The 15,190-nt window shown below is 34.6% G+C and overlaps 2 protein-coding genes across 5 annotated transcripts; one reads left to right on the forward strand and one right to left on the reverse strand.

Moving 5' to 3' along the window:
• Positions 1–847: 847 nt before the first annotated feature.
• LOC105320167 (short-chain dehydrogenase/reductase 3) lies at positions 848–4,793 on the reverse strand. The gene is made up of 6 exons (XM_011417980.4): positions 4,540–4,793; positions 4,272–4,394; positions 2,761–2,901; positions 2,120–2,358; positions 1,786–1,911; positions 848–1,211 (listed from the first exon to the last, which is right to left on the reverse strand). The coding sequence occupies exons 1-6, from the start codon at positions 4,747–4,749 to the stop codon at positions 1,088–1,090; spliced, it is 963 nt and encodes a 320-aa protein (XP_011416282.3). The 5' UTR covers positions 4,750–4,793; the 3' UTR covers positions 848–1,087.
• Positions 4,794–4,879: 86 nt separating this feature from the next.
• On the forward strand, positions 4,880–13,222 carry LOC105320165 (selenocysteine lyase). 4 transcript variants are annotated; one of them, XM_034481413.2, is made up of 12 exons: positions 4,880–5,013; positions 5,223–5,332; positions 5,679–5,750; positions 5,920–5,948; positions 6,713–6,881; positions 7,060–7,187; positions 7,264–7,422; positions 11,065–11,177; positions 11,590–11,710; positions 11,812–11,911; positions 12,709–12,778; positions 12,892–13,222. In XM_034481413.2, the coding sequence occupies exons 1-12, from the start codon at positions 5,003–5,005 to the stop codon at positions 13,070–13,072; spliced, it is 1,263 nt and encodes a 420-aa protein (XP_034337304.2). In that variant the 5' UTR covers positions 4,880–5,002; the 3' UTR covers positions 13,073–13,222. The 4 variants fall into 4 exon arrangements, with proteins under 4 accessions (XP_034337304.2, XP_034337305.2, XP_065934163.1 ...); XM_034481414.2 differs by having other exon boundaries at positions 5,938–5,948; XM_066078091.1 differs by lacking the exons at positions 4,880–5,013; positions 5,920–5,948.
• The last annotated feature ends 1,968 nt before the right edge of the window (positions 13,223–15,190 follow it).

Raw genomic sequence — 15,190 nt, forward strand, 5'->3', positions numbered from 1 at the left:
TATACTGTGTACTGAGTTGTACAGACACTCTATCTATACTGTGTACTGAGTTGTACACTCTATCTATCCTGTGTACTGAGTTGTACAGACACTCTATCTATACTGTGTACTTAGTTGTACAGACACTCTCTCTATACTGTGTACTGAGTTGTACAGACACTCTCTCTATACTGTGTACTGAGTTGTACAGACATTCTATCTATACTGTGTACTGAGTTGTACAGACACTCTCTCTATACTGTGTACTGAGTTGTACAGACATTCTATCTATACTGTGTACTGAGTTGTACAGACATTCTATCTATACTGTGTACTGAGTTGTACAGTTGTACACAGGATACTGTGTACTGAGTTGTACAGACACTCTATCTATACTGTGTACTGAGTTGTACAGACACTCTATCTATACTGTGTACTGGGTTGTACAGACACTCTATCTATACTGTGTACTGAGTTGTACAGACATTCTATCTATACTGTGTACTGAATTGTACAGACACTCTATCTATACTGTGTACTGAGTTGTACAGACACTCTATCTATACTGTGTACTGAGTTGTACAGACACTCTATCTATACTGTGTACTGAGTTGTACAGACACTCTCTATAGGTTGTACAGATATACTTTATCTTTCCTGTTGTACAGGCACTCTACCTGTTACTGTAGTGTACACACTCAATTTTTTATAATATTCTACAGCTAAAATGTCATACATTAGTACATGTATTATGTACTACAACCCAGTTAAATGGTTATCATTTTCACTACCCAGATGTATTGAAAAATTTAATACTTATACTGGATATAGAAGTTTGGCTCAAATGAGTACATGGATGACTCTATCCAAAGCAGCAGACACTATTTAATAAAAACAATGAGCAATATTTCAAAAATGCTATCTTGGTTACAACAATGTTTTAAAAAAAACACATATATAAGAGACAATTCAATGTTCTGTGAGATAAATGAAAACAGCACCAACAGTTCCTGTAATCAGCAGAGCTTCCGTTTCTGGTTTTATAGTTTATAGTCTTCATCAAGAGCCTCATTGGTTGAAATATGAACCTATTATCCTAATGAAGATTCTATTGAACAGCAGTGGTATTTTTCATGAAGTCTACATTTCTTGGAGCGTTAGGGAAGTCCATCATGGCCCGATCTACACCAGTGAATCTCAATATAGGTAACATGGCGTCCACTGGAAAGAGACTAAACAAAAAACACAAACATTTATTAACATTCACACCAATATCCAGGTAAATTAACATTTGTTTTTTTTATTTCACACAGTCTGCAGACATACACTGGATATGATATTTCACATTTAGAGCCAATAGAGGCATAGTCACAGAAGTGCTAATTTTCTTTTAGAGAACTGGGAGAGACATATGATTATCGATAAAAAGGGAAGATAGTGGATATCAAGAGAGTCGTCATGACAGCTAGGATTCAATTCATATTGAGAGAGAGAGAGAGAGAGAGAGAGAGAGAGAGAGAGAGAGAGAGAGAGAGAGAGAGAAGTAAGTGTCAAGTAAAAACTGGATTCCAAATGTTCCAATGAATATCAAAATTCTTTGGGTTAGGGCTTGTCAAGTAAAGTTGCCAAAACAAAATATATACAGGGAAGATTTCTTTATTTTTGCTTTATATCACACTATAAATATGTTTACAGGACATCACAATGTGGATAACACTGATAAATATCATCAATATCTTTTTCTTTCTATACTAACACAGGTTAAGGATTCCTTACACACAAGTTAACATGATCACAATCACCAACCTCCTGGCCCACAGTACAATGTGCATAATCCGAGGCATGACAACACTCTTTCTGTTAGTTAACACGGCAGACACGGTTTGCTTGGCAACATAACTCTCATTTAATGGCGGAACTAACCATGGAAATCTGAAGATAAAATTAATGGCATGTTTCATTCCCATTAGCACAGATTGTAATTCTGGTATATACGTTTACAATCATATTACATTGTTTTATTATATCATTTGGTTATTTTATCATAACACTGTACATAATCCATACATATACACCCAACAGTAACAAAACTGCATGTATCCTATGCATAAGCTGGTACATAAAACAGAGACCATCCTACCTGAGTTTTAACCCAGCAAACATTTGATTATCCACCAGGTACGGGTGGACCGCGGTGATGTGGATGTTGCTATACTCCTGTAGTTCCCACTGTAGGGCCTCCATCAGTCCCGATATAGCGAACTTTGAACTACAGTAGTCACTGACACCTCTCATCCCGAGCAACCCCAGGACCGAACTAATACTGACTAGGTGACCACGATTGGACTCTATCATGTCTGGAAGCACCGCTTTTATTGTCTGAAATATACAGGGTACACATTTCTCTTTAAATCAACATTGTTGGCTTTTTCTTTGACATATCAAAAGATATCAAGCTTTTTTGGATTTATTAGATGCCTTGTAAACTAAAATTAAGAAAAAATAATGGATGAAAATAGTATCGAATCTAAATAGTACTTTGTAAAACAAATCTTGTTTCATAAATAAGAAGAAACAAATCAATCTAATTTATTTATCTCAATGCATATTAATTAAAGGGATTTTATAGAAGCTTAAAGTTCTGATAAAAATCACCAGTTTATATGAATTAATACCTAAATGTTTAATATAAATCTTGAATACAAATAGTGCTGTTGTTTAAAGTCTTCAAATCAAAATCCAATAATCTTTGCCAAAATAATATAGAAAAGAAGTAAATACCCAAAAGTGAGCCATGGCGTTGACACTCAGTGTTTTTATTATGTCCTCATCGGGGATGTCCATAATTTGTCCCCCATGCACGATGCCAGCATTGTTGACCAGTAAGGTAACAGGTCCAATCGTTTTCTTTACGTCAGCATACTGCAACAATTTACCAATAGATTATTTCATTGATACAATGATAAAAGAGTCTAAAAGAGGTAAAGCATCTTTTACCATTATTTTGCCTACAATATAGTGCTTTTGCAAACTTATCAGACATCAATATTATACAATATTTAGTTAAAACGTATTCAAAGAAAAACAAATCACACAATGGCCATGTTGAAAGAGTCTTAATTATCTTACAAGATATTATTAAAATCTTCAGGTCTTGTTAGGGATACATAGGAAAATATTTAGTATGCAATAAAAAGTTGGATATTTGACTATTTTTTAATCTGATTAAAATTATGTTCAAAAGGTATTGTAGTAAATGTTTACGATGAATTAATTTTCCTTTAAGATGGTCTTTGTACTGAAAAATAGAAATAAATTTTAGTAAGTGACTCTTCTAATACAACCATTTAATAGCCTCATGTCATGAAAAGACATCCTATAAAGTTGTTATATGCATGGCCTAGTGGTTTTTTTGCTTTTGTGGTCGCTGGATCGATTCCATCAAGTTGTAAATTTTTTTCTTCACTTTAAGGATGTATCTAATCTGCTCGATTTTTTTTAATTCTCCTGTTTAATTCTAAATACGAACACACCCAATATAAACAGATCTTTTCAATAACACTATACTCTATTTATACTTTTATTAATTAAAATTCTATTTTGCTGGAAGTTATCATAGTCCAAAATATCAATTGTCTTCTTGCACACAGTTCTAAATATTCATTTCTGGATGCAGGTTTTCTAATTGATGGCAAATCAGTGTTTACAGACACCATGATAATAAAATCAGTACCTAAGTATTGCGACAGGTAAATGTATCTATTTTTAGCAATGGCACAGTAAGCAAAATAATTGGAAAAATTGCAATACCTTTAAATTTAATGCTTCAAGAATCCTTAAATATGTACAATAGACTATAGTTTGAATTTTACAATTTACTATGGCATAGTCAATTGTAATAATCAAACTATATTCTATCAATATTTTAAGAAACAGAATGGGAGAAATAATGACGGACCAGACTCTACTGTAGATTCCTTATTTTACAAGAGTACTTAATTCCGCGATTCAACGGTTTTCCATCAAATCGCTAGAACATAAAATTGCGAATGTCAAAATTTTATCATAGTTTCATGTTCGAAAATTAAAAGCAAGATTTTAAAATTCGCGAGACAGGCTTCTCGCGATTATACACGGATTAAAATTCCTCGCGTTTAATTAGGAATTTACAGTACTCAAACCCTGGCCCCCTAATTGGCCTAAACCTCTCGTCGGGTGTGCTACCAATCAAGCTTCATGCATCTGGCAATGGTGATCAGGACATTCGCATTAGATCACTAGGCCAAACTTACATGTTTATAGATTTCCTTTGACTGACTGACATCACACAGCATGTAGGAGCACTTGATCCCCGCTTCTCTCACTTCTTCAGCAGTCTTCTGTAGGCTTCCCTCCGTCCTTCCCCATAGAACGATCTGTATTAAAGTGTAATCATTCTTCCAACACGAGACCATTTTACTCTATTTATATTGCAATACAAAATTGTTAACTCACGTTTTTATGTAATAAAGAAAAATATGGACAATGATGTGGAATTAAAGAACAAAACGTGGTGCGTACGTGTTTTGGTTTGTGTTTGGCAAACTCCAAGGCCAGTGCTTTCCCGATCCCCCGCCCTCCGCCAGTGATCAGCAAAATGTCATCTCTTATATCTTTGTTTTCCCTGTAGATAGGATAAAGGACAATCGATTTCACGGTCAAGAACGTTACTTTGACGATTAGTCCCAGCAAACCGACAGCAGCGAAAAAACCATTTCTGACGTTTTCCATCCTAAACACAGGCCTACTTTCATTTTTAATACTGTGCCGCTTAAGACTTTGAAAAAAAAAAAATTTTTTTTCATAAGAAAAAAATAGCCTTTGTAATTTTAATGAAAGTTAATAATCATTAAATTAATTTACACAGAATAATTGAAATCTTTGGAATGACGAGAAAAGGATAAAATCAGTGTCACAAGCGGCAAGCTCAAAATCGATTGTAAACAAACCTGGACCAAAGAGAAAGTAACACTGCTTTGACGGCATGGCAAAGAGGTAATGAAACTGATAAGTTGTTTACCTAAGAAATACAAATAGAATCACCAGTCAGTTCTTGGTTGTGAATTAAACTGATTTGTTAGTATCTCTTGCTTTAAAACGAGCTGTTTATTAAATAACCTAGACTGAATGATCAGGTGATTATCATAATTAATGATGAATAGTGCTTGAACAGGAATAAGATTTTTTTCCTTTCGATTTTTCAGCATTTATCTAGACAACAATGCCACTACTCCTTTGGAAAGTGATGTACTGAATGCCATCACGTCAGCTTTATCAAAAGCTTGGGGGAACCCTAGCAGTTCACACACTCAAGGTGAAGATGGGATTTTTAAATAAAAAACATCTAATGTCGATGACTCTTTTGTATTCTTAAAGTTTTCTCTTAGCCCCACCCCCTTAAATTACACAAGCCATTTTGTTTGACTAATTAGATAATCACATCCAGATTAAAAAAAAAACCAGCAGCTTTTATCTTTGATATATACCGTGCTATACTTGTGTGAGGGGTTTGCATGTCTGTGACGTTCAGTATCGATTCATATTTATAGGCTGGCACAGTGTGCGATAGGCACTAGGTTTGAGTTTGGGTTTTGACTTAACTTTTCACCATCTGTTACACTTGTAACTTGTATGTCTATTTATGATTTATCTACATATAGGTATAGAAGCCAAGGCCATTATTGAAGAATCTCGCCAGCATGTTGCTGCAATGCTGGGAGCAAAAGCTTCAGGTACTGACTTATATTAACCAAAGAAATGGAATTTATACCATCTTTGAAAAATGACATTATTTAAAACTTTAATTAAGAGATATTCCATTTGAATTAGTCTCTTAGTATGTATACTCAGTAATTTGAAATCCAAATTGTTTAAGATATTATGAGACATATACTATTTCAGATATTATATTTAACTCAGGAGGAACAGAGGTATAATGGAGTGCAGCTTTGTACTTTTGATGTTGTCTCTTTTTTAGAATGAGTTTTAACCTATCCTAGATCATTTCAACTTTAAAACTTAACAGCTTTCAATCCTAATTTACTTAATATGGTATTGCTTGCTTGGTTAACTTTTATTTTCATTTTTATCAGTGAAGAGAACAAAACAGTTAACACCATTATATGGAGTGATGTCATTATATAATACTTCGGTTGCTATCTTATACACATGTACATTACATGCTACTAAAGCTTTATTTATAACTAATATTCTTCATTCATATTGTAATACATACATGTACTGTACATGATTTTTATTTCTTCTGTGTGTTGTTGGTTTTTTATTACATGCAGATGTGTGCATGGTATTTCACTCTGGAAAATTTAAAGATACATGAACAAAACAAAAAACTACATGTACATGGTAATGTTTACTAATACTTTTATATCTATATTTATGCTTACATAACTTAATTTAGGTTGTTTTTTTGTTTTGTTTATTAATATGGTATGTTGATTTTTGGTTAACTCTTACTGTAATTCAAATAGCTTAGAGGCATTATCTAAGAATTGTAAATTCACCTTTCAGTTTTCATTAAAATAATAATGTATGTTCCATAAAAAACAAGGATTTTTTTTATGTTTATACTGAGTTTGTTAGGATTTTAAAAAAAGATGAGAATGAATGACTATGTCTGTCACATTAAATATAGAGTATTATATATTGTAATCAGCGCTGATTTGTTGTTTAACAGGGAAATAACATGATTCTGCACACTGCGGTTAAATACTTCCACTCGGGTCAAGACTGGTCACACAATGGCTTCCCAGACAAGGAGCACCTGCCGCATTTCATCACGTCAAACCTAGAACATGACGCCGTCAAACTCGTGCTGGAACACTTTGCAGAGGAAGGAATCGCCAGTACGATCAAAATATTTTTTTGAGTGTTATGTTATTGTTTGAAGAGATAAGGTTTAAATAACAGTTTGTACACACAATTTATTCTCTAAATTAGCTGACCAGTAGTAAGCAGGAGGAAACCCGGGCTCACAGTGAATATTACGGTAATGTTCGATCTTTTTATCGCCATGTATTGTAGGTGTGACGTTTGTACCAGCTTCTCCGAAGACAGGTCATGTGATGGTGGATGATGTCATTGCCGCCATACGACCATCGACATGCATGATCTCTATAATGCTTGCCAACAATGAGACGGGAATAATACAGGTTTGAAATTCTGCAAGCATTCTTTGCCTTTAATTGTTTCTCCAAAATTTGGTAAGACTTTTGTATAATTGGACAGCCAGTAAAAGGGATGTTTGAGAGAGTGAAACAGATCAACACTTCAAGGAAAACCATTCCCAAGATACTTCTCCACACGGATGCGGCTCAGGCCATCGGCAAGATCCCGGTCAGTGTACAGGATTTGGGAGCAGACTACCTCACAATCGTCGGACACAAGGTACACGTGGCCAAAGGAATTTTAAATAAAATGTATAGAACATGCTTTGTAACAGATCTGAATCAAAGTACTGAAAGTACTGTTAGACGGTGGCGCCGTTTGAAAGTGGCATATTACATGTATGGTAATTATTGTTGTCGAAAATCCACAGCCAGCACCTCATACGTGTACTAATACCTGACGCTTACTCGCACAACTGGTCGTGAGTTACCTACATGGTTAATTATGTGGAAATCGTAGTTGTGATCACAATCCACTCTTTACAAATGTTGTGTCTCTTTATCGTCATCTTTTGGGGAAATCCTATAGATTTATAATAGTAGCCTTTGTAGTATAGAAGTTTGTATCTATATGTTTGTATCTATATGTTTGTATCTATTTCAGTTGACATTAAAACTCCGTTTTCGGTTATACATGTACTACATGTACGTATTTTGATTGCACCAAAATGACTCATTAAATATGTGGGTTGCCACCACATATCAAATGAATAATTCCAATCCAAAGCGATTTTATCACAGTACGCCCAAATATTTGATTGTATAAAGAAGGGGAATTTTTGGTTTTTTTTTTCCTTTTGACCTTTGGGTTGACCCCGCAAAGGGGAACAACTTTTGAAAATTGTGGATTGGACTATTGTGCTTTAAAGATATTGTAGATTTCTCAAAGTAACGAGAACAAATAAAACTTTGGTATCATAAAATATTTATCAGGTTTTTACTAACTATTTGGGCATACATGTAGTACGGTTATTGTCCCTCTCGACAGCATTTTCCCTCAATTTCTTCACGGGGGAAAAGTTGCATCATCACACTTGCTTGTGGACCATGTGCATCACACTTGCTTTGTCCTCATAGTCAGTTAATAAATTTAGGTGTACAGAAAACGGAATGGTTTACAAGAACCTGTTTGAGAAAACTGGTATATTGCTTCTGGAATGCACGTCATCATGAAACAGAAGAGTCAATCAATATTTTATCTTCGACTTAAGTGGATTATTTCCATTTTCTCGCAACGAAAGTGAATACAAATTTGAAAAAAAAAATCATACAAAATTCAGTCGCGGCAGTTTCATTAATCCAAGTTTTAAAGAACATTTGTCTTATTGTATTTAGCTATAGATTTATTCAAATCATTTGAACGAATTTGGGAAAGTCACATGTATATCTTATCGCTTCTCAGTACACTTAACACGCATAATTTACTTGCTACATTAAACTTTTTTTAGTAAACTTATAACAAATATTGATTAATTATTCAAAATTAGTTTTTAAAAAACACCAAACAAACAAAATCCAAGTTGAACGCATGTTTTTTCTGACCGTACAGCTGTGTATATAAATTTCATTTTATTCTTTGCATGTATTATACAATAGATCTAGGGTTTGCAAATCCCGGCAATATTTTCGGAAAGCTATATAGTTCTTTAGCTCAGCAGAATACTACAGTTATCTATGAAGCACATTTTTTTACCTTCATGTTTCATTATTTATCGCAAATATAGCATGGATGTATACGCTACGGCCGATTAATCTCAGCAAGATTCGTCGAGACTGAAAATTTTTTGGAGATGTGAATGAGTGTGGAAATGAATTGAAAAATAAACAAGTTCATATTTTGTGGGTTAATAATCTTTTAACGGTAGGAATCTAACATTTTATATTGATAGGGAGTTAAAAGGATGTTAAAGGTAAAATGTTGAAGCGGGCAGTTGATTTAATTCAGCGTATTTCTATCGTAACAATCGGCCGAAGTTGGGGCAAATTTGCCCGAATCACTTTGTGTGGCACTGGTCTGAGATTCGGAAGAGACGTCCGTCAAAAAATTTTCAGTCTCGACGAATCTCGCTGAGATTAACGGCCGATGTATAGCATTTCGTTGAGTGATGACAGGTGTGTATTTCGATTGCAAACTGACGCATTTATCTGTTTATATAGGCCCGCCTATTTGTAAATGAAAACAAATGTCTAAGATAGCTCATAATAGAGTTGTACTCGCGAGTTAAAAATTATTTGAGAACAAAAGGGGCGATATTTACGTACATGTGTAATAATGTTATCTGTTAGCGACAAAATCCCCCAAAACCAAAGAAAAGGTTCTCTTATAGCAGAGATGGGCGCATATGGATTAAAGTCCGAATTGTGCTTCGCTCATCGAATTGCGTTATTCAGTTTATTGTGAACAATTCATCAGAAACTGTTAAGTGAACAAAATTATTATATCTTACATTACCGTTCACAATGTACCATAAATGAATGTGGAATATTGCATGAGTTGAACCGATTGTTTTTTGCCGTTTTTTCTCACAAAAAGCTAGCCTTTGCTGCAAATTAGAGATACACGAGCTGACACGCCGAGAAATCCATAAGACGTTTTACAGCATGTCTTTAATCCCTTATTTGCTTACAAAAAAATCTGAACTGAAAATCTTTGAAGCATCGTAAAATGTGGTTTGTTTATTTATGTATACCATGCGCGGATCTAGAGGGGGGGGTCGGGGGGGTCCCGACCCCCCCTGGAAAATGAAACTTTATTAAATTTACATAGTAAAATTATCGCGAAAATATGACTCGGACCCCCCCTGGCAAACACAATTATCCTTCGGACCCCCCCTGGAAAAATTTTCTGGATCCGCGCATGTATACATGTAAAATTGTAAAATGGCGACTTGATTTGCACGTGAATTTTACAATCCGAGGCCGATCGATTAGCGTGTTTGAGAGAAAGTCAGCAGCAAGTAAAGCGTCAACATCAGTAGTAAATATTTTCTGATGAATATTGAGGTGCCTGTAATAAAATTAATGTTCCTACAGACTGAGTGGGTTACAAAATTAGGTAAATCACAGGTCAGACCAAAATTAAACACATTTGTATCGTAAATTTCAAGCTTTTTGTATGTTTAAAAACACATGCACACTTGTAGAAGAAAGTGTGCCATTGATCGGTTTAAGTTCAATAAAATGTAATTTATGTAATATTCATTGTCAGTATATGCTGTGAATTCTTTAGAATAAGCTACAACAACAAAAAAATATTCTGCCTCAACTAAAATTAATGCGTTGAAAATGACTGAATTTATCGATGAAGCATAATTGCTGAAATATGAAATGGCAAACCTGTTTAAAAAAAAAACAAGAAGCGATTATTGTGAGATTATTTAAATATAGGTACAAAATGATTAGCAGCTTTAATGCTTAAAATATCTGATAAGATTAAAATGAGTTCTCATACTGAAATCGACATATAGATAAAACATTGCGTGTAGCACTGCATACCGAACAGAGTTATCGTTCCTTATCCGCTAGGGTCCCCGTGAGAAATACTCATCCGGTCAGGACCGTAGCAATAGACCGTGGCTATTTATAGCCACCGTCTAAAAATGAGATACATCTTTTTAACCTGCAGTATTTTCTGTGGCATAAAAATGACCAGAGGTGACCAGATAGGAATAACAACAATGAAACATGATATGAAAGTCAAATATTTTACTATGTTGAATACTTGTGCTATCTTTTTCAGCTTAAATTTGATATCCACTAAGCACACTTTTTAATGCTCCAATTATAATGCCATGCTAGTGCATAACAATGCTATTTTGAAAGAAGGAGAAATTATATACCTGCTATTTGTTTTTTGCCTCAGTTTTACGGACCTAGAATTGGAGCTATATATGTAAAAGACCTGGGGTCCAGCAAGGAGGTGCCTCTCTACCCCATGTTTTATGGGGGAGGCCAGGAGAGGAACTATAGACCGGGGTAAGTTCCACCTGTCAGGTGTAAAGGTCATATCTTGGGCCATCTATACACATATCACTGATGCATTGCTGTAGTTATTACTGTAAGTGAAGGCTTAACTAGACAGTCCAGACCTTAATACACGCCATAACAGTTCAAGTTAAATGGGCTCATTTCCAACCTTGTTGTCCTTAAATTGATACAAGTTTACTTTTTATTCTCAGTAGCATTTTTCCACTTATGTTCTTTTCACAAACAACAGTGGGCTTGGGCATGGCCTAGATTTATGGATCTGGAGACTGACCAGGAGCAGTAAAAATGTGTAGGCTTATGTAAATGAGGATGTTCACTAACTTATAAAGTAAAAGTTTCTACCATAATATTTTCTTTAGTATATGCTTGAGTCATCTTTATCTAAATGACTGTGTTTTAGAACTGAGAACACAGCAATGATCGCAGGACTAGGGCAGGCATCAAAACTAGTGACTGAAAATATAGATAAATACAACAGGCACATGGAAAAAGTCCGAGACTACCTGGAAGAAAGGTTAAAGGTCAGGCATGAGATATACAGTAGTTGGATTCAGTTGGTTATTAAATAAATTAAAATGACTTCCAATAATTGCAACAGCTGAATATTTTTCATTGTTTGTAGGCAGAGTTTGGTGAGGAAATCTGCTTTAATGGAAGAATAGGAAAAAGCTGTCGCATTCCAAACACATGTAACATGTCACTTCTGTCAGTAGACTGTAGCGGTAAGTCAGACAAAAACACTATGCGTAAAGAGTGACTTTGAACCAAGTTTCTAGGTTTAAGATTACGGTCATAGCAGAGTTGCGTGAAAAATCCTTGTCCATATCATACATATATATTCTCTCTCCTTGGTCTTTATCTGAATCATGCTTCACCCAGAGGGTGCTTTTAGTCAAAGGGTTTCCTATGACCTTGAACAAAGTTTCTAGGTTAAGGGTCAAGGTCATATCAGACCATGTCAAAAATATTTGTCTAAAGGATGTATTATCTCCCCTTAGCCTTATCTGGCTCATACTTTATATAAACAGAGTTTTTTTGGGAAAGGATGTACGGTGACCTTGAAGCTAATTTCTAGGTCAAATGTAAAGGTTGTGAAATGTAAAGATCTCTTGAAATCCAGTATTTGACAATAAATTCTTTTCCATTGGCTTAATCATGCTCAGTTTAAACCAAAAGGTTGCCTGTAGGTAAGGGTTTTCCATGGGCTTGAATAAAGTTACGTGAATGCCAACTGAATAATTTCAAAGTCATTGGTTAAGGTCAAAGGCACTCAATGCAAAGTCCTCTGAAATATTGCTTTTTATCCTAATGTCAATCATTTAGGTGGAGCCCTTTAAATGGTCACCATCTTAAAGATGTCAAGTTATTCATGAGAAAAATTCAGTGAGTTTGCCAATGGTCAATAAGCATAAACAAAACTGCTTGGGTTTATGACACAGGGTGTGAGGGTCTTTGACATTGTCAACAATTTTCATTAAGTGTCTGAGGTTTTATCTCTTTGCTATCACATATGTTGCAGGATCTGAGGTCCTATCACATTGTACACATGTACAAGCCAGTGTGGGAGCAGCTTGTCATGCTCAAAATAGGTAACTATTATATAAGTCTTTTTAAAGATAACACAGCATTTATGACTTATATATGAAAACAATTTCATGTAAAGGAAGTAGAACGAGAATCAGTGGACTGTTTGTGTTTTTAGGCCCTCTCCGATATTGTTGGCGTTGGACATAGAGGAAGATGTGGCGAGGCGGGCAATCCGACTATCTGTAGGAAGGGAAACAACCCAGGAAGACATTGACTGCACTGTAAATGATCTCAAACAAGCAGTAGAAAAAATACAGAGCAAGAACACATGTATAAGTGCTCAGCGTGTGGAATAGGTCAACTCTAAGAGCCCTGAGTGTCTTCTGGAAGATTTTAAAATATCCAAGAGTGAAGGATAAGAAGAAAGAGGACTCCAAAAGTTATGGTGTTAAATCATGTGAAGTACTCCTTATACCAGTATGTAAAATGTATTAAGATATCCAAATTATTTATTGAAGGAAGTCTGAGAATATTGAGAAGATTTTATATCTGAGGCTATATACATGATAATGCAAATACTTGTGTTCACAGGATATCAGAATTTGATGCAAAGATTTTAAATCTTTGCACTTTAGTTTTACTGTAATATGAAAATACTAGGTTGTTGTTGCAGTGATCGTCTGGATTGATGGTACATTGATCCAATATACATGTACCCGATTGCAGGAAATGTTCATCAATGTTAATGTGAATTTATGTTTCTTCAATAAAACCTCAAATTCTTGCCTTAAATTCATTCCTTCTTCAGGTCTCTTTTTTACCTTTGACACAAGAGTACTGTGGTTTTGTCAATATCCATGAATTTATTTAATATCACAGTTAAACTTCATTATCTTGAAGTAGATGTAACTGTTTAAAAACTTTGAGATATCCAAGTAATCGATATATCGAGGGTAAAATACTTAAAAATAAGTGGTTGGTACTTACAAATCACTTCGACATATCCATTGTACTCAAGATATCAGTGTTCCAGATATTGAAGTTCAACTGTATGTAAAAACCTTTGATGATGACCATTATTAGAAAGTTATTAGAAATTGCACTTTGATGAACATTAAATATTTGGGATTTTTTTTTATTCTGTGATCATACTGTACTTGGATATGAATTTTATCCACTGTGTTCTAATAAATCATCAATCAAAAAAATTAATATATAAAAAGTGCCTGCAAGAATGCAATAAAAAGCAACTACAAATCAATTTGATAATATAAAGTTCTTTTTTATTTCAACAAATTATGAACTATGAACTGCACCTTTAACAAAGAATAAAAAAAATGACAATGATGAAATTGTTAAATAAAAGTGCATGTATATATTAACATGATTGGTGGTACAAAATATCAGGCACAGACCCTGGGGTGGGGTAGGGTGGGGGTTACCAAGGTTATAGCTCCTACACCAATGCAGTCCTCAGTGTCTAGGTACCCATAGTTATAAGCAACTCAATACCAGGTATGGGGCCCCTCAATACAAAATGTCACCCCAGGGTCTCACCTGGGAAAAAAATAAATAATTAAGGCATTCTGTTCTGGAATGTTATTATAAAACATGAAACATATTGGTCTAAAAATGAAATGTTTTCTGGAGCATTTAAAAATCATTTCATGAGGTATTACATGAGAGCAGCAAAACGATTTTGAATTGTGGGATTGATCTTCAAGATTGTTACAGCACACACACCAGCAAGAGGATTGTGGGATTGATCTACACTATTATTACAGCGCAAACAGCAGCAATAGAATTGTGGAATTGTTTTACAAGATTATTTAAAGCACTGACAGCGAGATCTCTAGAACAGCACCAGGCCACTGACAATGCATTGACAGGGGTGATTACTCAAAACGGCTACTTCAAACATAAATGATGGAATAACAGTTAAATTATTGATATTATTTGGGGATTAATAATCTAAGCGGACCTCTTGCTGCATCTGCTTCCAGGAAGACTTCATTGTAACAAGGCTTGGGGGTCAAGGTTACTTTATTGTAAATGTATTTACTTTATAGCAAAGAAGGAATGAGGATTTTATAGTAAACTGTGGCCATTTATTGCCCACCATTACTTCTTAGGCCAGGGATCACATGAGGAAATATCTTGTTGAATACAATATTATTTAAACAAAATATCTAACAGCTACAAAACTTATTTCCTCACATTTGATGAACCAAGAAATCTAATCTCACACAAACCAAATACTCTTTCTTAATTAAACCGATCATGATTAAACCACATAAAAATTCAATTTAACAGCATAATGTTTAAATAAAAGTGCACAATATAATTACATGTACATTTCTACTACTGTTAATTATTTTAAAATTTATCAATTAAAATACCAATATCTAAAATAGACCCCAACACAGTGTGTTCTCTGGTTTAGGATCTGCTGCCTTCAATGAATAAGACTCGCT

Source organism: Magallana gigas, chromosome 3, assembly GCF_963853765.1.
Source record: "Magallana gigas chromosome 3, xbMagGiga1.1, whole genome shotgun sequence".
Taxonomy (NCBI): domain Eukaryota; kingdom Metazoa; phylum Mollusca; class Bivalvia; order Ostreida; family Ostreidae; genus Magallana; species Magallana gigas.

Bases quoted from the DNA above. Each gene is read 5' to 3' on its own strand.
- LOC105320167 (XM_011417980.4), bottom strand. From the start codon at position 4,749: ATGGAAAACGTCAGAAATGGTTTTTTCGCTGCTGTCGGTTTGCTGGGA. The intron at 2,902-4,271 runs GTAAGTTTGGCC...AAATTGTTGCAG, and splicing joins CAAAGGAAATCTATAAACAT to TATGCTGACGTAAAGAAAAC. The intron at 1,912-2,119 runs GTAGGATGGTCT...TTTTATCTTCAG, and splicing joins TTTGCTGGGTTAAAACTCAG to ATTTCCATGGTTAGTTCCGC.
- LOC105320165 (XM_034481413.2), top strand. The intron at 5,949-6,712 runs GTATAATGGAGT...GTTGTTTAACAG, and splicing joins TTAACTCAGGAGGAACAGAG to GGAAATAACATGATTCTGCA. The intron at 6,882-7,059 runs GTACGATCAAAA...CATGTATTGTAG, and splicing joins TGCAGAGGAAGGAATCGCCA to GTGTGACGTTTGTACCAGCT.